General features: G+C 40.8%; 1 protein-coding gene across 7 annotated transcripts in view; it reads left to right on the forward strand.

Annotated features, from left to right (window-relative positions):
- The window catches only part of CABIN1 (calcineurin binding protein 1), a 129949-nt gene that overhangs the window by 95704 nt on the left and 12376 nt on the right, over positions 1–21869 (forward strand). For 6 of the 7 annotated variants that reach the window (XR_008469086.1, XM_054219133.1, XM_054219136.1 and 3 more), the window contains 2 exons: positions 8137–8428; positions 21580–21744. Coding sequence is in view for 6 of the 7 variants with exons in the window: in XM_054219133.1 (XP_054075108.1) it covers positions 8137–8428; positions 21580–21744 (457 nt within the window). In the remaining variant the exon portion in view is untranslated. The remainder of the gene's footprint in view (positions 1–8136; positions 8429–21579; positions 21745–21869) is intronic. The other variant, XM_054219137.1, reaches the window with a different exon arrangement.

The raw sequence follows: 21869 nt of genomic DNA on the forward strand, positions 1-21869 counted from the left end.
CATCCCTGAAGAGGGAGGGAGGGAAAAGAAAATTTCAACCATCCTTTCCTGCTCCGGCTGCCAAACCTGGAGCTCTCCCCATGCCATTCTGACTGATCCAATCCTCCCTTCCACCCTCAGCTTCACTCACCTCTTCCAAACTCTCACATCCATGACCACGTTCTCCCACTGGCTGATGCCAAACTCCGAGTGCTCTTCTTGTTTCCCTTTCTAAACCTTGCAGTCAAAACTCTTCAGCAGCTTTCAGTGTCAGATCTAATTAAACATGATGCTTCATGAAGAAGCTGCCACCAGAATCAAAACAAGTGAATTTTATTATAAACACAAAGGCACAATCAGGTTATGCAAATCAGCTGTGCCTTTCAGGCTCCTGGCGGGCTGCCAGCGTGATCCCTGGTTTTTATAAAGTTTTGCTGCTTCTGTGATATAAAAGCAATATTTGTTGAGGAAAGGCAGTGTTTTAGTGCTGCAGTTCCTGCCCTTCTCTAGTTACGAAACAGGTAACTGAGGTCTAGTTTTCTCCTTTCACCAGTGTTTAATGCTTCCCAGTCTTACACCCCAGCCTCATACTGGAGAGTTTGAGAGGATGGTAGGTGATGGACTCGCTGTGTGGGGACTGCAGCTGGAACTGCATGCAACCTCAAAAGTGCTCAGATTAACTCTGGAGCATCAGTCTAGTGATGTTACAATCTCTATGTTGGACCTTTTGGTGAGTGTGGTATTTTATTTGGAACAGGAAAAATTGACTTCTGTGACTGAAGCTAGAGGGCACTTCAGTGGATTTTCCCTCTTCTGCTGTGGAATGCAGTCAGCACTGCAATGACACAATCTTTTAGGCTTTTTTCTTCAAGGAGAAAACTCGAGTGACTTGTTTGAAGTGCCTCGAATGTCTAGAGCATTTTCTTCTTGAATTCTCACTTTAAATAAAAAACCAAAACAAAACAACCCACAAAACAACAAATCACTGAGCTGTTCTCTTCAAGAAACAGCTAAAAGCCTTCCATAAAGGGGAGTAGATAAGTAAAATATTAAATAATTAGAAAATAATCATCTCTAGTTCTACCTCATGTGTTTTCCCCTCCCTTTTTGTTCCACCCACACGCTGCTAATTTTCAGCTTTTCTTCCTGCACATCAAGACGTCAGAGACTGCTTACAGAGAAAGTTGTTTTTCCTGAGTTATCTGTATGCTTTATTAATGCAGCAAAGATGACAAGAAAGGGAGGGGGAAGGAGGAGGTGGGGATAGGAGGGACAAAAGGACAAGCTCTTTCATGGTCTCACTCCTACCAAAGGGTGACCATTTTGTTCACTATTGCATTTGCCAGTTGCCATGGCATCCCTCTCTCACTCTATCCTGGAGGTGTATTCTTGATATAATTAACAGCTCTCCTCCTTCTGTCTCCTGCAGAAAGCAATCATTAAGTGAACACGAAGGAAAGAAAAGTCACTTTTTATCTTTTACTTTGTCTGTCAGTGTTTTTCATCGCACTGCCTTACCTCTCTTGGCCCAATAATGACGTTTTTGTATATGGAAGCATTGCTGGAATATGGCTGCCTGTATAGACCAGGCCATGAAGCTTCTGCATGCATTTGTGTAAATGGAGGATTCTGTTAGGCTAGAGCGCAGTTCAATCATATAAAACTGTAATCTTACAAAATATAAAGTTCTTCAGAGTCTGGATCATGGATATTGCTGCTAGTACGAATGTACCTTGAAGACGACTTCCAAAGGAGATTTCTTTCAATTATTGCTGCAGAGAAATGGAGAGGAAAAATTATGAATAGGCTTAGTTTAATTAAAACACAATATTGAACAGAAATTGGAGCGGTAATACTGGGGAACGTGGCCGGCATAGTGTTCAGCCAGTTTGTGTGACAGCTTTTAGGCTTTGTTGTGATGCACTGGTAGTCCTTTAAAAGGGCGCACCTCTTTTTGTAGGTGGATTCAGAGCACTGCGTGCTAAACTCAAACATGGGAATAACTTAAAAAAAAAAAAAAAAATGTTATGTAAGAGTTGCAGTGCCAGCATCTTTCATTAGGAAAATTCTGTTGGGAAGACCGTCACTTTCCCTTTCTATGGAACAGTTGATCGTTACTTTTTCCCACAGCCCCAGAGCAGTGAGCCATTCCAGAAGTAGTATCAGTAAGGTTCCTGTAGGATTTCTTTGTTTTTCAAAATATGTTTTGAAAACAACAATAAATAAAGTAAAAATAAACCCTTGGACAGGTTTTCTGGCTTACAACCTTGCAGATAGTCCAGGAAGTATAATTTTCTGATATTTTATCTTAATGCTCAATTTCTTTTTCCTGCTGCTCTTGTCTTATTACTGAAGTGCCTCAACTGGGAAACTATAGGGAGCTATTTTTTTCCACTAACATCTGTGAAAAACTTCTGCACTTTTGACGCTACTTTTCTTGGTGCAAGGCTGTGCCAGTGCTGGCTTTTCTGCATTTTCTTTACTACATCCCTTTGAGGAGTATGCTGAAATAGTCAAGGTTTTAGCAGATGAAGAAACTGATTTGGACCCCTGTGTAAGTCAGAAATAATCACAGTTCACCCAAACATGCATGCTATTATTCATTTAAATTTTGGCTTTATACAGACTTCATAACAAAGAACATTTTTAATAAGTATTTTAAAGAAGAGCAAATAAGATGGCAGGTATTTATGGAAGTCATGGACTGTTTTTTCTCACCGTCTCTGACGTGTCATTAGGATATTAATAAGCGTTAAATGTTTCTTCCATCCACTTTGATGGCACAGTCAAGACAAAAGTCGTACTGCACGCTGTTCTCTTCAATGCCTCATTTTGATTTTAAAAGTCCAGAAGAAAATCCGATCTTGACTAGATGAACCTGCAGTTACAATGAAAGATGTGAAGAAGGCAGATACCCACGTTTTCATCTTCATTCAGTTGTGTGCACTTGTTCAACAAATAGCATCCTCATCAATGTAAGAAAAGATTAATTTCCTGTTGGTGACTAAAGCCACTTTGTAATATAGCTACTGTTTTTCAAATGCAGTGGTGGTAATAGAGCCGCTCAGCACGGTGAGGTGGATGGGGCACAGGGCAAGGAGAATTTCTGTAGTTCTGACTTCGTGCCACAACAAAGTAAAAAACTAAAAAAAAAAAAAAAAATCTCCTAATGGGAAACCACATAAAACACTAGTAAAGGATTATCACTGCTTCTCAGTTTCCCACTATATATTTGTGGAAAATAATCTTTATTGTGCCTTACTGCTGGTGTGGCAGTAGAAATAAATGAACATTTATTCTACAGAAGTAGAATAAATGCTTCCTGTAATGAGTGTTTTCTGTGTTTATCTCTCAAATGTGGTGTTACAAAGTATACTGATTTCCTGGCAGCAGTCACCTGCAGGATGATGAAATGTGGCCCTGTAAGTCTTGAGCAGTAGAGTTAGTGACGTTGCCCTGACCTGGGTGTTGTGAATAGCTTCGCTTACTGGTCAGAGGTGCTGGAACTCTTGCCCTTACACTAAAACCTAAATATTGTAGAGGCAAGAATGTGTGCACGCCTCATGGTGGTGCTTCTCTTAGTTTTGTGCTTATGGCTTTTGGGTTTTCTTCAGTTTCTGTGTCCAGTAAAGCATATGAAGCAGGTTTAAATCCCTTTTCTTGGTGCCATGTGAGTGGCAGAATACACAGTAGCCAACAGTGTGGTTTTTTAATACTTTGGCTCTTATTTTAAAGATAGCTTTCTCTTGCTTTTTCTTCTACCCACCCCCTCTTTTGAGAAAATGAAGTCATTGAGAGGCTTTTTTCTCCTTTAAAGATCTCTCTGTTTCATTGGGTTGAAAAGAACGTGTCTATTTGTAGGAGCCTTAGACAACTCTTCACCAGGTCACATCTAGAAAGCTCCCTTTAAAGCCACAAATACAAAAATCTTCTTTGATTGCCATACTTTGGTATAAGGCTGCACTTTTTGACTACACATTAGAATTTTTAGTCATGGTTTTACTGAGACAGAAACATGATGTTACTTTCAGCTTTATTCTTTTGCACAAATAAATTGTCACTCTCTTTATGAGGCAGGTTACGTAAACCACAACTTCACCTGGAAGAGCCAATTCAAACTAAAAATTGATTTATTTTTCTTGTCCCTGATACGGCATCTTCATTTTGAGAGAAATTAAATTTGAATTTGGTTCTGTCTATGTATACCACTAAGGATTGTTTCAGTCTCAACCTTTTTCTCTCTGTGTGCTTGATCATCTGCTTATAAGAAAACCTCCCTCTTTTCCATGTTTGGCACTGCCTCCATGCCTAGTTAAATGCGTTGTGGCCAACCACTGCGATTCTATCTGGCAGCTGGTTCCCAGTGGCATTCCTTAGAGACTTATACCAGGCCATCACCCTCTCTAACGCCTTGGATGATGGGATGGAGTGAACCCTTGGTGAGTTTGAGTGACACCACCAGCTTGGAGGGCATGGTCAGTATGCTGGAGAGCGGGGCTACTGTTCAAAGCAACTTCAGTAGCCTGGAGGATTGCATTGACTGATTGCATTGATCAGGAACCATCTGAAGGTTCAACAAAGAGAAAGTCCTGTACCTGCAGCAGAATGACCCCTCTGTAACATAACTGGCTGGGGAACGGCTCTGCCAAAAAAGATTTGGAGTCCTGGACAAGAGGTTGAACACGGGTCAACGGTATGCCTTTACGGCAATGAAGTCATAGGGAGCTGTATTGCTTCATCCTGGAGAGAGGACTAATTGAGGGTGGGGGTATGGAATTGCTATCTTCAGCAAAGAGGAAAGAACTAGATGAGGGACGCCATTTAAAGTTGCAAACATTAAAGTTGCAAAAGAGAAATTTGGATGAAGTGATAGGAAAAAAATGTTCACTGTGAAAGGTGGTAAAGCTCTAGAACAGGGGCCCAGAGAGGTTGTGGAATCTCCATCCTTGGAGATATTTCGAACTGGGCTGGACACGGGCCCTCGGTAAGCTGATCTAACTTTGAAGTCAGCTCTGCTTTGAGCAGGAAGTTGGACTAGAGACCTCCAGAGGTCCCTTCTAGCCAGAATTACTCTGTGATGTGGTGCTCCTTCTCTCGCCAATCGTTCTTCTTCTGAGTGCCATCTAAATATTCCTGAGTTCCTTTCCAAATGTCTTCTTTCTGGCTATGCAAATAGCTGTGCGTTTTTATAGAAATACAGTTTGAGGTGCAGATATATTTTTAACAAATGCATACCTAACTAGTATTTCTGCTGAAAAAATTTTGGATGCCATACAAGCACAGAAATTTCAGGTTCTACATAATGTTTTATGTAAGTTAATGAAGTGCATGGGTGTGAAGGGTTTTCCCTCTAAATCACAGCTGAAAACATTTCCTCTAGCGATCTCACTTCTGGCTTAAGGCTTTCTTCTGAGGGATCCCTCAGGTTGTGATCCCATTGTGTGCATCTTGAGACCTTTAGTTTTAGAACTGATGCTTCAGAACTTGCATCAGAAGCAGAATAGAGCTTTTTTAATCCAATATGGTAACTGTTGTGAATATAGCTGGTATATTCTATTTTTTCTGTGAGCATAGAATCTGGCAGGTTTTAATCATATGCTTTTTAGAGATTGATTAATCAAGTTCAGGAACATTAAAAATACATTCCACCAATTATTAAAAAAAAAAAAAGTACCTGTGTGCTTTCCACCTTTGAATTTTAAATATGTAATTTCTCCTTCTGAAACTTACTGTGTTCTCTGTGTGTGACGCCCATCTACAAGAAGGGTCGGGAGGAGGATCTGGGAAGCTACAGGCCTGTCAGCCTGACCTCGGTACCAGGAAAGATCATGGAGAGGATCATCTTGAGTGAGCTCTCACAGCAAGTGCAGGGCAGCCAAGGGATCAGGGCCAGCCAGCATGGGTTTAGGAAAGGGAGGTCCTGCTTAACCAACCTGATCTCTTTCTATGACCATGTGACCCGCCTTCTGGACACAGGGAAGGCTGTGGACATTGTCTATCTGGACTTTGGTAAGGCCTTTGACACTGTCCCCCACAGCATTCTCCTGGAGAAGCTGGCGAATCATGGCATAGACAAGTGTACTCTTCACTGGGGAAGAAACTGGCTGGATGGCCGTGCCCAGAGAGTTGTGATTAATGGGGTGAAATCCTCTTGGCGGCCGGTCACCATTGGTGTCCCTCAGGGCTCAGTTTTGGGGCCAGTTTTGTTTAATATCTTTATCGATGATCTGGACGAGGGGATTGAGTGCACCCTCAGTCAGTTTGCAGACGACACCAAACTAGGTGGGAGTGTTGATCTGCTTGAGGGTAGGAAGGCTCTACAGAGGGACCTGGACAGTTGTATGAGGTTTAATAAGGCCAAGTGCTGGGTCCTGCATTTCGGTCACAACAACCCCAAGCAACGCTACAGGCTTGGGGAAGAGTGGCTGGAAAGCTGCCCGGCAGAAAAGGACCTGGGGGTGCTGGTGGACGGCCAGCTTAACATGAGCCAGCAGTGTGCCCAGGTGGCCAAGAAGGCCAACAGCATCCTGGCTTGTATCAGGATTAGCGTGGCCAGCAGGAGCAGGGAAGTGATGGTGCCTCTGTACTCGGCACTGGTGAGGCCTCACCTCGAGTACTGTGTTCAGTTCTGGGATTCTCTGTACAAGAGGGACACTGAAGTGCTGGAGCGTGTCCAGAGGAGAGCTACCAGGCTAGTGAGGGGTCTGGAGACCAGGTCACATGAGGAGAGGCTGAGGGAGCTGGGCATGTTTGTAGTTTGGAGAAGAGGAGGCTGAGGGGAGACCTCACTGCCCTCTGCAACTACCTGAAAGGAGGGTGCAGAGAGGTGGGTGTTGGCCTCTTCTCCCAGGTGAATGACAGGACCAGAGGAAATGGTCCGAGGTTGCAGCAGGGGAGGTTTAGGTTAGATATTATGAAGAATTACTTTACTGAAAGAGTGGTCAGGCACTGGACCAGCCTGCCCAGGGAGGTGGTTGAGTCACCATCCCTAGAGGTATTTAAGAAATGTTTAGATGTGTCACTTCAGGGCATGCTCTAGTGGCAGAGATTGTAGGTTGTTTGGTTGGACTTGATGATCTCAAAGGTCCTTTCTAACCATGAAGATTCTATGATTCTATGACTTTTCTGGCATTGTAATAAATCTTTGGTTATCTAGGACGTTAGGGCCCAATTTGATTTTACATTTGACAGCAAAACTCTTTACTTTATTTCAAACACTCATACTCTGTCACCATGGTTAAAATGAGATTTTCTTCATGGTAGAGGTAGGAGACAGGCAATTAAACAGTTGAGGATTCCATTCAACCATATCTTTTACGGTCCAATAAGTTTCCATTAAATGGAGACTGTAAAGAGATGAAATAAATGCATTCTGTGGCCTCACAGACAAGAATACTTTATGTGATCACTGATAAAAATTATAGAGAAGATACTCGTTTTATGGGTACTTTTGTTCCCTTCTTTGGTGAATTTATGTCACCCTTCTACCTTCTGTCTATATAATTAACAACACTGCATTAAATTCTTAGCTCTGGCTTTGGAGAAAAGCGTTGCTTTTAGTGCCACTGTTCAATGCTTAAACAAGAGCATTGTTCAAGTTGGATGCCAATGTTACTCAGTTCTGCACGTACTGGAAATTTATGATTTGGGGTTAGGCTGATGACTTACTTTGCAAACAAATACATGTTTCTGCTTTCTCCATTTCTTCTCAAATCATTCACTAGAATAATTTCTTTTAATAATTTGAAGGTTCTCTTAAAGTGCTGCAGATCTGTTTGTTCAGGTCAAGGGTTTGTCAAGATTTTTGTCAATGAAAGAAATGTATCTGTTCACAAGAGTTTGTAATTCGTGCTTAATAATGGAGTTCAGAAAAGTATGTTATGTTGTGAGGGATTTGTTAAATAAAGCATTGTAAATGTGAATATGAATAAACGTTCAAGTGCTAGTTTGATAAATAGACTGTAAAGAACAGAAAAATAATCTGTAAAGGAGAAAGATTTCTTTATAATAGTGATTGATTTTTATATTTGTTTTAGTGAGTTTTCTGTCTACAAAAAGTTGTACTGCCTGCAGTTGTCACTGAAGCAGGTAGCATATGCAGAATTTCTGGCACATATTTTCTCACTGTCTCTGCCTGGCCTTTTTTGTTTTATGTAGTCCACAGGAGAAACGCCCACAACCCCAAAGCATACAAAGGACAACAGAGAGAGCTTCTTCCCAGTGACGCCAGCCACACTGCATCCTACCCCAGTGAATCCAGACACTGTGACTCCTGAAAATCTCCTGAGGTTGAACGATCTGCACTCCAAGTCCAAACCAGCCTCTTCCTCTTCCTCCTCCTCATCCTCAGCATCTTCAGTACCTCCATCCCAGGAGTCACAGAGGGACACTGAGCATCTCCAGAGTCAAAATGCAGAGACTGCTCCCAGCATGAGTGATCTCGCACGTGGTAAGTCTCAGGGAGACAGAACATTTTGTCCCTCCCTTATCAGTTTGCGAAGACCATGTGGTGAGTCAGTGCCTGAGTTCTGATACTGGTTCATTTTCTGATCACTAGGCCACATTCAAAAGGCTACACAAACAGAGATTTTGTCTTGATCCTGAATTCGGCACATCTACATAATTAATACATATTTTAATTACTAGGATAGATTAAAAGAGTGACCACTGTCTATATAACTTGCCTATGAGATCATGGAATAACAGCCTAAACATAGTCATATGTTTTAAATAGAGAATTTAAGTCTCTAGTAGCATAAAAACATTTGTTTTGTTGTCTTCAAAGAGGTAAGGATTTAGTTCTTTAAAATACCTTAAATCTTTAAAAAAGTTAGAAGTGATTGCAATTGAAATAAACTGGTGGACAGCCTACATCTGACTTACAAGTGTCTGATTAACATAATAAGATGCATAGCTATCACTGCCCTGTATATGTGTGTGGAGATACATAACACTGAAAATGCCAAGCTTCTACATGGTTCGTAAAGTTAGTGTATCACTATTACTTTTCACATTTGAGAATAAAAAGCATCTGGCAGGACTGGAATGTTGGGAATATATTATTTGTAGCCCTAGTATGGTTCTGTGCAAGGTTAGAGTACAGAAAAGGATTGAAGAAACAGAACAGATGTTACTTATTCTGTTGCACAGTCGTGTGATCCGTTGAGGACTGTGTTATGTACTTGGTTGTGTGCAGTTTGTTTAGATGAGGAAGGAACTAAATGAGAATGCTGTCTTTTTGTTTACTGCTGTTATGGCAGGCCGGCTTCTTAGCAGTAGTCATAGTCACTGCAAGGCAGTACTGCTCCACTTTGGGGAATGAAGTAAGATTAGACCCAATTTCAGATTTGTCTTGGGTGCCCAAAAGAGATGGTTGTGTGTCTTTGTGGGACACTGCGTGTGTTAAGGTGGCAGAGCACCTGTCGCAGCCTGTGCTTTCTTGCAGCCTTATCAGGAACGCTGAAAAAGCATCTGCTGCTGCTTTTGTGCACTCCATCTATTCATGAGCTTGAGTCCCAACACTACTCACAAAATGCCATAGGCAAATTCATGGAAGCCCAGATAAAGGGCTTCCCAGACCATATACATAGAGGCATTGTGAAAAGTGACAGATGAGGTTACAGTGGAAATAGTGCCCAGATTTGCGAGGCTTGATGGTGCATAATATTAACTAATGATTAATAGACTCTGATCTAGTCTGTATGTTTTGTTAATCTGGTGGTGTGACTTCCTAAATTTTGGTCTGTATACTTCTGGTATTTCATTTCTTTCCACATCTAATCAGCCTTGGTATTTGAATGCACATAATCTTCTGAATTCATCACCAACGAAGAACAAATTGCTAATCTCCGAGTACAGGATAAAATTGAAATTTAACATGCAGTATTAGCAGTTGCATTATTATCATCTAATTTTCCTTTTTCATAAATCCAGGGAGAGATTGTCTTGGGAGGGGAAGAAAGGAAAGGGGAATGATAAGGAAGGAATGGCTTAGTCCATGTGTAAGCCATGTTTGTTATTGTCCTTATGAAGCTAAAGAATGGAGTTGCATGGTGTCATAAGATATCTTGGCAGGCTTGTTCAACAGGGGGTAATTCAGGTTTGTGCCTAGACAACAAGGGAGAAAAAAAACCGAATCCTCTGTGAAGTTGCTGTACACTTACTAAGGAGACTGGTAGGAATAACAATGCAGATAAGAACTCACACATTCTTTTGGTTTTCAAACAAAACTCATGAGTATTTCTGACGTGCTTTCCTCTCTGCAATTTCCCAGGCCACATTGCAGTGATTGGAACGTTTGTTTTAATCTTTTGACTTCCTAGGTTTTGTTAGGGTTGTAAAGTTATATATTGTTCTCTCTTCTTTCATGCTTTCTGTACATCGTCTTGGTTGAGTGAGATGGAAGGGTTAGCTGCCAGAATTACACCCCTGAAACTATGTCTGAAGATCAAGAGGCTCTCTCTGCAGAGCTCTCATTCCAGTGCTGAATGCGTGCGTTGTATCTGGCTTTCTGGCTCTCAGACCTACCTGACAGGTCATTTCTCTAGCTGAGAGAGACACCAATTACTGCTGTGTCCTTTCTTTTTCATTTCGTTTTATTTCTCCTACCTCTGCATCCACCTCCTCTAAAAAGAATTATTTATAATTCTGTTATAGCCCTTTTTCATCTGCCTCCCATCAGCTCTGTTTCTGTAAAAAAACTCCTCCTGTTTTTAGAGTAATCTGTTTTTATCTTTTTTGTCTCGTCACTTCCTCCTGTATCTATTTGTTCATGTGAAAGTATTCCACATCAGAGAGTATTAGCTGCTATCATTTTCTGTGATTTCATCCAGAAAAAGGAATGGCTTTCCAAGCAATGTTGATACTATGCCACTCGTTTCTTAGGTAAATATTTTAATGAGATTCTGTCTAGTACATGATAACTGGTACAGAATAGAGCGTGATGAAGTCCAGCAGCAAAGTGATGATAGTTTCAGCATGAGAGCTCCCTACGTTTGGGCATAAATGCACATGGGACTGTTAGCCTTTTTGGCTCAACCTAAAATTTTCTCTGGGGAAACTACAATAGGACAATTAAGATAAACCCTCTCCAGTCTGTCATACTGTTCCACTATTACACTGTTCTAAATTGCTGAAAAATCTTGACGTTTTCTTCTTCTTTGCTGTCCTTATTCTAATAATGATTCTTACAAGGAACGAACAGGAAAGCATTCACATATGAGTTTTGATACCAAGAGAAGGTTTTTATACTTGGAATTATTTAAAGTTATGTGTTTTGCTTAAAGACACCTATTTACCAAATTGGAATATAAAATCAGAGTAGAAGATTAACACTCCCCCCCCACCCCCTTAAATTTATGCCCATTTGAGGCCTAAGTCTTTCAGTATAAGAACAAGAACGTCATGATACAGCTGTCCAAATTCATAAATTCAGAGCTAAGGACAACAATTCTTTCTGTATTGTGCAGGGAAGCTGCACTCCATAAGCCACGTAAATATCCTGCTGTAATTTCAGCTGTTTGTTACTTAGGCACAACAGGGCTAGTAGATGTGTAAATGTGTTTCAACCTGTAGAACTTTTAGACTTTCAGAAGCACAGCAAATAAATGCAAGTGAGGACAGTTGTGTGGAAAGGTAAGTAGCACTATTGTAACAGTGAGCGATGAAGTTAAATTGTTTAAGTGTGTCTGTGCAGGCAGCAGCGGACTCCCTAAAAGACATGTGTTCAAAATAAAGAGAGTTTTGAAGTGCTAAGTCCTAAGAATTCCATAATGATGTTGTAATATGGCAGTTCATCCTGTAGGCTTTTAACTGTCTGTCAGTCATAAGAGTACTTGTAGGTGTAAAGAGCCTCTTTGACCAGAACTCTGTGGCTTAGTTTATTTTAACAACTGATACATGACCTTAGGTTGATACTGAGTTCTCAGAAGACTGAGGCAATTTACATAAGGGAGAGGGAAATACTGCAAAGAATGTCAGCTCTGTAATTTTGCATTGACAGCATCTGTCTTTGTATTAAAATAGTGCATGGCACAAGGGTTCTCCTTGATTCCTCACAATTTCCAGATATCCAGACATCAGTTGACATCCATAATCCCTATTTCTATCTGAGTGAAATGATGGAGATTGTAAGTTGTAATCTTCAGTTGAGTTTAACCGCATACTGATCTCGGTGTCTTCTGAGCTTGCTTATCATAAATTTCTAAAAACAAAACACAGGTTTAAGTGCCTGTAATTCAGTGTACTGAAAACTTTCTGCTAACACAAAATGCCCAAAGTATTTACCTTGTTGGCCATGCCTTATTTTAACTATGGATTTCAATTAAAACTTTCAGGTACTTTTTAAACAGCTGGAAGTAGTAACATTCAACCCTCTTATTTGCAGTCAGGGTCTTACCTGTTTTTTCTGCTGAATTCAAAATCATGCTTAGAGCACAGAGCTGCTCTCAACAGATGGCTCAAAAACAGCTGAAACACAGAAAGGGTTAGGCTGGCCAAGGACCTTATGTGAGCCTTCTTCATATTGCAGTGGCCTGGCATGAGGCTTCTCTCTTAAATGCACATGTTTTAGAATCACAGAGTGGTTTGGGTTGGAAGGGACCTTAAAAATCATTTAGTTCGCCCCCCCCCCCGCCTGCAGGGACACCTTCCACTAGACCAGGTTACTCAAAGCCCCAGTCAACCTGGCCTTGAACACCTCCAGGGATGGAGCAGCCACAGCTTCTCTGGGCAACCTCTTCCAGTGTCTCACCACCCTCACAGTAAGGAAGTTCTTCCTAAGATCTAATCTAAATCTCCCCTCTTCCAGTTTAAAACAGTTACCCCTTGTCCTATCACTACACTCCCCATAAAGAGTCTCTCCCTATCTCTCCTATAGGCCCCCTTTAGGTACTGGAAGGCTACTGTAAGGTAGTAGCCCCAAAGCATTCTCTTCTCCAGGCTGAACAACCCCAGCTCTCTCAGCCTGTCTTCACAGGAGGGGTGCTCCAGCCTCTGATCATCTTTGTGGCTGCCTCTGGACTCACTCCAACAGGTCCATGTCCTTCTTATGTTGGGGGCTCCAAAGCTGGACGCAGCACTGCAGGTGGGGTCTCACAAGAGTGGAGGAGAGGGGTAGAATGCCCTCCTTTGCCCTGCTGGCTACATTTCTTTTCATGCAGCCCAGGATACGGTTGGCTTTCTGGGCTGCAGGTGCACATTGCCGGCTCATGTTGAGCTTGAGCTTCTCATCCACCAACGCCCCCAAGTCCTTCTCCTCAGGGCTGCTCTCAATCCATTCTCCACCCAGCCTGTGTTTGTGCTTGGGATTGCCCTCTACCTAGGCTGAAGGACCTTGCACTTGGCCTTGTTGAACTTCATGAGGTTGGCACAGGCCCACCTCTCAAGCCTGTCCAGGTTCCTCAGGGTGGCATCCCATCTCTCCAGCATGTTGACTGCTCCACACAGCTTGGTGTCATCAGCAAACTTGCTGAGGGTGCACTTAATCCCCGTGTCCATGTCGCTGACAAAGAAGTTGAACAGCACTGGTCCTAATACCAACCCATGAGGAGTGCCACTTGTCACCGGTCTCCACTTGAACACTGAGCTGTTGACAGCAACTCTTTGAGTGCAGCCATCCAGCCAGTTCCTTATCCACCGATTGGTCCATCTGTCAAATCCATGTCCTTCCAATTTAGAGACAAGGATGTTGTGTGGGACAGTGTCACATGCTTTGCACAAGTCCAGGTAGATGATGTCACTTACTCTTCCCTTATCCATCAGTGCTGTAACACCATTGTAGAAGGCCAGCAAATTTGTCAGGTGCAATTTGCCCTTGGTGAAGCAATGTTGGCTTATTTTCCATGTGCCCTAGCATAGTTTCCAGGAGGATTTACTCCATGATCTTGCTGGGCACAGAGGTGAGACTGGCCTGTAGTTCCCTGGGTCTTCCTTTTTTCCCTTTTTAAAAATGGGGGTTATGTTTCTCCTTTTCCAGTCAGCGGGAACTTCAATGGACAGCCACAACTTCTCAAATGTGGTAGATAGTGGTTTGGCCACTTTGTCTGCCAGTTCCCTCAGAACCCGTGGATGCATCTCATCAGGTTCCATGGATTTGTGCATCTTCAGGTTCCTCAGATGGTCTCAAACCTGATCTTCTCCTACAGTGGGTGGTTGTTGTTCTCCCAGTCCCTGCCTTTGCCTTCTGTGATTTGGGTGGTGTGGCTAGAGCCCTTGCTGGTAAAGACTGAGGCAAAAAAGTCACTGAGTACCTCAGCCTTCTCCATATCCCGGATAACTGTGGTGTTCTACTCTGTTTTCTTGTGTCACTTGTATGGAACTTTCATTACTTTATCCTTCATTTCCCATGTTGACTTATCCTGTTTTTCAGCAGCTGTCTTCCTCAGTTCCCAAGGCCGAATTCCTCCAAGGCTTTAGAAACTCTTTAAATACTTGTAACCCCATGCCTGTTGTACCATCTAGGGGTAGAAGCTCCTATCCACCCATCAGTGACTGTAGAGTCACTAATAGAGATCAACTGGGCTGCCTTCAGCTAGCTCTGCATTGCAGCTCCCTGATCTCTTGCTGCTTCAGCCTCCTTGGCATTGGTATTCTCACTGCCCCTTGTCTGATCCTTGCTTTTCATGAAGCTTTTTGTTTTTCACGGTGAGTGCACTCTGAAAACACTGCTGAATGTCAGCAGGGGGGTTCCTGTTTGTGAATGACTTCTTAATTCCTTTTTGCCTAGTGCTCAGACAGTACCAGTCAGTCCTGTCTTTTCCTCTTCCCTTTGGAAGTACGCTGATTTGCATTCCTATCACAACAAATTCATTCCAGAAGGGTTTCTCAGTACACTTGATATCTATTTCTGATCTTTACCCTTCAAATTTCTTAAGTTTCAATTTTTCAATCCAATGCTGTGTAGAAAATCCTTTGAAATTAAAACTGTCATTGTTTTTATGTACCCATGCTAGATCAGTAAGACTAGGACAGGAGTGGCAGCTTCCCAGCTGTGGCCTGTAAGGTGATGGTACGTAGCCAGGAATTCAGTGCAGTCTGGACGGGTTTGTGGTCCAAGAGGCTCTCCAGCCCTGTGCACCCTTAGATCCCCGTGAAAATCCCGGGAACTCACTGCCCTCTGGATATCTTACGCTAATGGAACACGTCTTCTGGAGATCTCTTGTAAAAGAACATGGTAATGATGCTATATTATTACAATATGTTTTAGTTTCACTAGTTTTAGATTACTGCCAGCAGCATAAAATTTACATATATTCCTGCACAAATGAAGACTGAAGAGAGATCTAGTTGTAAGCCTCCTGCACAGGCATTACGTTACTTACAAAGTTCTTAGAAAATCGCGGGGTGTCATTACATTCTTTTAAGAGATTTTTCTGACAGCTGCTTTTCCTAATTTGCATTGTGCTTAGCTGGCTGTCAGGCCAAAGAAGGATAAAATACTGCCAGAGAAGAAAAGGTCTTATGACTTTCATCAGATAACTAGTACATAAGATTCAGAAGCAGCAGACTGTAAATAGGTGACTGTTACTATCCCCAGGTGCTCCTGTGCGATGTACTCCAAACGATATGTGCTTGCTGCGTCAGATACTAAAACACGAATATCAATTAGCTGTATTTTTATAATGCCATTTGAAAGTTCATGTAGTTGAATATCAAACTGTTGTCTTTTTGATCTAGGCCCATCTTTTTTTTTAAATTGAAGCTTTGTTTTGTTTTGAAAAACAAGAGAGAAAGTTAGTATTGAACTTCATTGAACTTTATAGGGCTTTTCTTTACCAACATGCAGACCACCTTTCTGCACCTCTGGGAAACTTGGAAGTGTCAGGAAGTGTTTTTGGACAGGGGAACTCCACTGTCTCTGCTGTTAGGCTGGCCCCAGTGTGGCTGTGGTAGGGACCTGGTAGCTTGGGACTTAGTATGGGCCAGGGACTATTTCCAGACGGCACTTTCAGAGCAGCCACCTGGTTTAAATTTTTTAATTGCGTTGATGTTGTTCTGTGATAGCTGACCTTGGCCTTAGGAAGCATTTTTGGGTATTTCTCATATAATTGTACAGTAGACTCTGTGTTCAGGACCCTAGCGATAAATATAGGCACATGCCATGCTATTACAGTGCTAACTTCTGTTCACCAGACTGCTTGAATATCTTTCATTTCAGGGGGCAATAGAACTTGTGTTCTGCAGCTTTTCACCTCCAAAATTACTCTGACGCATAATTTTTAACACATGGCTTTGTGTGTCAGCTTTGAATGTAATTTCCTGAATTTGGCATTTCAAGTCAAATACTTATTTCTACAGCTATGACTTGGTAGTGGTTTTTTAGAAATATATTTCATGTCAGGATATTTGGAAATTAATTTAGAGAAAGAAAATGCATATACCGAGTATACCTGCTGTGTCCTGTGATGAACTAAGTAGTCTCACTGCCTGCTGTGGTGTAGGACCTCCTGGCAGATACAGTTTGAGGGCTGATGCCCCCATTATTTCTGTAGGTCAGCATCCTAAATCAAACTGCGTTCAGCTGAACCAACCTGTGTTCCAGTGCAGTCTTTCCATTGACTTAGTAGTCCAGTGTACGAGGAAACTCTGAGCTCCTTCAAATTCAAGCTTTCCATGGCCTTTGCAACTGCTGTATGGGGAAAAAAGCTGTATTAATTCCCAGCACATTGGAGAGCGAGGCAGATGGAATACAGAAAATTGTTTTCACATTAGCACTATTCTTTGGAAATGTGGTAGGATATTTACTCCACTGTGTCAGGGAGCCAGGGATCAGACCCATTTCATTCACCAGGGAAAAAAAATATAAACCTTGTAAATGAGTAATAGTCAGTTCTGTGAATAATTGTACGTGCAATGGGTGGACATTAAAATACAAAGTAAACCGGTCGTTACTGGGACTAGTAAAATAAGTATTTCCTAGCGTCTGTAGGCACACAGAATTCAATCCTTACTCTTTTGAAGTGGTTGGAAGGTGGGGTAGTACAGATTTGCTAAATCGTAGTAAGGTATTTGCAGGTGTTTATCTTGACACACAGAAGTGCTAGGGAAGGTGTTTTGCAGAGGGATGAAGGCAAGTGGTGCAAGTGCTTTATTTAAGCACTCGAAGCTGTTGTCTGTTCATTTCTCCAACCATTTGCTTTTGAAACCATGTTAGTATTCGGTCCTGGAGTTCAAAGCTCAGCTCCTTCCTTTTTCCTATAGTGAAATGATGTTTTGTGTATGCACTGTAAGTTGCTTGTATCCTGTAACATCTGTGCTATAATACTTGAAACTGCTTCCCTCAGAAACAGGGAAACATTTTTTTCCAGTTGCTAGTCACATTTTCTGGGCTTATCTTTCAGTTGTCATGTAATAGGTTTAGTGCATGACTTACAGGATTTTTTTTGAAATTCCACATAAAATGTTTTATAACACTGTAATGTTAATGTCTCTTATACTTGACAGCATGACAAAATCAAATGATTAAGTGTACAGTGCAGTGCAGAGACCAGAGCAGCTGTTTACTGGTTACAGTACTACTGCTTTTAAACTTTCTCCACATCTGCAAATTGCCAAGTGAATATTTTTTATGGTGTTATTTTTCATTTTATACACATCAGAATAGCAAAGTAAATTGTCTCAAGTATAAAAATGGTTTCAGGATTTGTATAATCTATATGTTTATAGTGTGTGGATATATGTATATAGTGTATTCTCTGTATAAAGTGAGACCGAGAGAGAGAATATTAACTGTGATGAAGTCATGAACCCAGGCGCCCGCTATAGGCATCTGCAAACACTGGTTACCCTGGCAACAAGTGGAAAGAGGTTGGAGAGGAAAGCTGGAGTAGGTTGTTGCATTGAATTGTTTTCAGCTTGTTTCTTCCTCACTAAAGCAGGGAGATGTTGAAAGGTATGATGTCCCTCTTTCTATGTGTATACTATTTTATATGTATTTAGACAGTTGTTGGGAAAGGGAAGGCTAAAAAAAATACTTGTAATTCAGCTCAATTGGAGATGAACTTTTCAATATAAATAATAATATGCATTGCAAATCTGTGGGTTGTTTCTACGTGCTTAATTTTTGTGTGTTGTGTTGTAAGGTGAGAGTGCTAAATGGATCTCCAGAGTACAATACCTGTCCCATCTTCAGCCTGGAGACAAGTGGCTATTGCATATTACGTTTTCAGAAACTGCTTTTATTTTAAACTGGGTTTGTAGAGCTAATGTTTGAAAACCTGCCAGAACAGTACAAGTACTAGGTATTACCAAAAGATTTTTTAACTGATATTAAACCTGAGCTTCTGAACACCTTCAGAATGTGCTGTACTTATATTCTTGTGCTCTTGCACTTGTGCAGAATATTGTGGCTCATGAGTTAGTGGAGTCTTTACCTCCCTGGGGAAAGTTTTTATTAGAAAAACTAGGACATTATGTTCAGGTTTATAACAGACACAAGACAAATATCAAGATACTCTCTTCAGAAATCTGTTTTAGACAAATAATAGGAGATCCAACTGTGTGTTTCTTCTTGATTGTCCTTCTCTCTTTTGCCCCTTTTTATCTGTAATAAAAAAAGATATAATAAATATCAGTGCACTATATTAAAGTATAAGTAGTATAAGTTATGATATATACACCTGAAACAACCAATTCTTGTTATTTACAAGAATTTAAAAAAATGTTTTTGTTCATTAACTTTATTTTTAACTTAGAAATAATGCCACTGTGATGAATACTACAAAAAAAAAAAAAAAAATTGCATGGTCCTAAAATAATAAAGTGTATGCTCCAGTCAGGGGATAGAATTCGGTCACTGTGTATTTAGCACCTTTGACAGCAAGGGATTGATTAACAGACGGTGGTTCTTGATTTCTCATGTACTGAAAGATGCAGCCTAATAGAATATTAACAAGTAGCGTTTCCAGAAGTGCAGTGATAGAAATACACACTTAGTGTGCCAGGCTCCTGCCCTTTCATTTCTATTCACTTCAACGTGAAAAAGGGCTGTCACATAATTTTATTCAAATTAAATCTAATTTTACTACGCTATAAAACTGGATCTACAAAACTAACAAAAACAAATACGATATGTAAGATGGAGATGCTTATGAGTATGATGATTGCTCATAAAAGAACATAGACCGATAGCAGTCTTGTAGCAAAAAGAAAGCTCAGAAGAGCTTTTGTCAGTGGGGCGTAATTTAGTTAAAATAAAGCACAGCAAATCAGCTTAAACAATGATATATCTTATAATTAAACAAAGATTCTAATCAGCATAAGAGGTAGAGTTTTGTCATTAAATGATAATGCAAATCTGAGCTCTTATTCTGAATGGTGAACTAATAAGTCCCTAATGTAATTTAGCAGTTGAGTACATACGAGCTGCTCTCAGTTAGCAGTATAGTTGAGGCTGTAGGATTTGCAGTTTATTTGTATATAGTGTTGTATCTGCTAAATTAATTGCTGGTTTTGTATTCTTGGTTAATAAGTGTATAAGAAAGATTCTGTTAGTACTTACCCTACATACTTAAGACTGTGAGTTTGAAGTGCTGGAGTAAATTAAAAAGGAGTTGACTTCTTAGCTGTCTTGTAGGGTAGTCTTCGGAAATCATAATTTTCAGCTTGCTTTTCTTCAAATCTTGAAGTAATGTTTCATTTTGTCTTTTGATCAAGTGTCTTGTAGCCATTTCAATGTGGGAGTCTTCTGGGTTTAGACTACAGCTTATCGTCAGACGCTAGCAGTGTAATGGGATATGCGTGTATTGGCTTCAGGCCACGTTAGGGCTGATCCTTCTTCGTAAGGTCTCTTGTACTTTGTCAGCACGTGGTTAAATCGTACGTGTATCTGGTATAAAGGGCAGGCAAATACAGAAAATGATCCTTCAGCTCTCCTCTGCTTCTTAAACAATGGGAAACAATGAATTATGATTTTCCTAGTCAAGATTCCTGTAGTGAAGTACTTCCTTCTGTGTTGTTTTTAAGCTGATTTGGTCTATTAATATGTGTATAGATGCAGCTATTATTTTCCTACTTCCAATGCCGTATTTTGAAGTATCCATAGAGAAATGTGGAAGAGAGTGCTGAGAATGAGAACCACGTTCTTCTGCATTAGACCTTTCCATTTTGTGCTTGATAGTGAGTGGAACATCACAGAACAGAAGCTGCTTGTGATTTGTGCTGTAGTGTGTGACCTTTCCTTTTTGGGAACTATTGGAGAATTCTATAGAAGCAAACTCATTTATCCTAAGGCGTATATTGGCTGTCAGCTACAAGTTTAGATGATGGGTTCTTTTCTTTACCAATGAAAATTAGTGGATGAAAGAATTTACAGCCTGCTTTGGTAAGCCTTTTTTTGTACAAATTATTCAAGAACCCTAGAAAAAATCTAATTAATTTAAAAATTTGCATCTTTCAAACTGCATTGATCTGACTTTTACCAAGCTGTTAAGCTCTAATGTTGTCTTAAGCATTTTCTGCAAGGGGAACTCTCATACTGTAGAATATTACCATGGTAAATTCCAAGTTCTTATCTACATTGGTGAAGATGGAGAAGTGTTTTCAACACTTGAGGGGGTGGGAGTATATTTCCAATAAGGAAAAGTTGAAATATATATTCCTTTTTTAAGACATCATACTGTCAAAATCCTAAATTAATTTTTAGAGCAAGTTAGACAAGCAAGAATATACATTGCATCTGCTGGCCTGTGATAGCTGCCTGTGCATGCCTTAGCCTGGGTAAATATAAGGTGATTCAAATTAGATGAGACAGCCCTTTGTTTTTGAAGGATATGTTCATTTTTATCAGAGAATGAGAGCTTGTTTGTGTCTCCATAGCCTTGAAAGCCTTTCAGCTGCTTCGGTCTGCCCTTCCCAGAAAGGGCAGCAGTAACTCTCAGTAGTTCAGTGAAAATGACTCCTGTTATGTACAATATGCAGCTCAGTGTGTAAGAAAACCAGTTTAACACTGCATTAATTTAAAAGCAGATACAGTTGGTTACATAATAAAGAGATTGTACACACACTTACAGGGATTCTGAGTTATAAACATCCCAAGTTCTCAAATAGCAGAAGATGGAAATTTTACACTAATGTATTTATAGAGATACAGTGGAAATATCAGATTTTGTCCTGCTACTGGATGTTCACAGTAATTAATCTTACTTACCAGTAAGCTGCACTTCAGCATAGCATGTACCTGTGGTTGCAGATTAGAGAAGGACCTATTGATCACAGCTGGCTCATCATTAAAGTGATGGATTTTGCTCTGCGTGTGTGGCAGGTGTTTCAGCCCTTGCTCCTCCAAAGGAGGATGGTCACTTGCATGTGTTTTTCTTGCAGATGTGCAGAGATAACAAAATGTCATATAAAAGAATTTTTCTTATGCTTTTTAAATGACATTTATTTTTTTTAAGAGTCGGAATTGGTGGCACCAGCTATGAAAAAGCTGGTATTGCCATTTTAACTTGCCAATATTTAATTTCACTCAGTCATGTTACGGTTTACAAATAGAGCAAGGGTTAAAAAAAAAAATCTGCCAGTTGGTTAGGCTGCAAAAGGATTGAGGCTTAGGAGAGAGATCAGGATGTCTCTTAATCTGTTAATTATATTTCATTACTAAAGAGGAAGAAGAGCTTGAAGTGCCTTTGGAGGGGCTTGGATTTCAGCAACAGGAGTCACGGCTTTGTCAGCAGATGAAAATGGCTACTGTTGCACCATCGCCAGAGCCTGTTTGCTGGCAAGTGGAGTCGGTGACCAGCACAAATTCGGGACATGTTTGTACCCAAGGTAGGAGCTTTCTGTGCTTCAAAGAATTCTGGGAATGGGTGGTTAGCTGTGGATCACTCTGTAGGGACTGATTGATTGGATAGTTGTGATTCATATTCCTCAGTTTCTCTGCCTGCCTTCCAGTC

This window comes from Rissa tridactyla, chromosome 13, assembly GCF_028500815.1.
Source record: "Rissa tridactyla isolate bRisTri1 chromosome 13, bRisTri1.patW.cur.20221130, whole genome shotgun sequence".
NCBI lineage: Eukaryota > Metazoa > Chordata > Aves > Charadriiformes > Laridae > Rissa > Rissa tridactyla.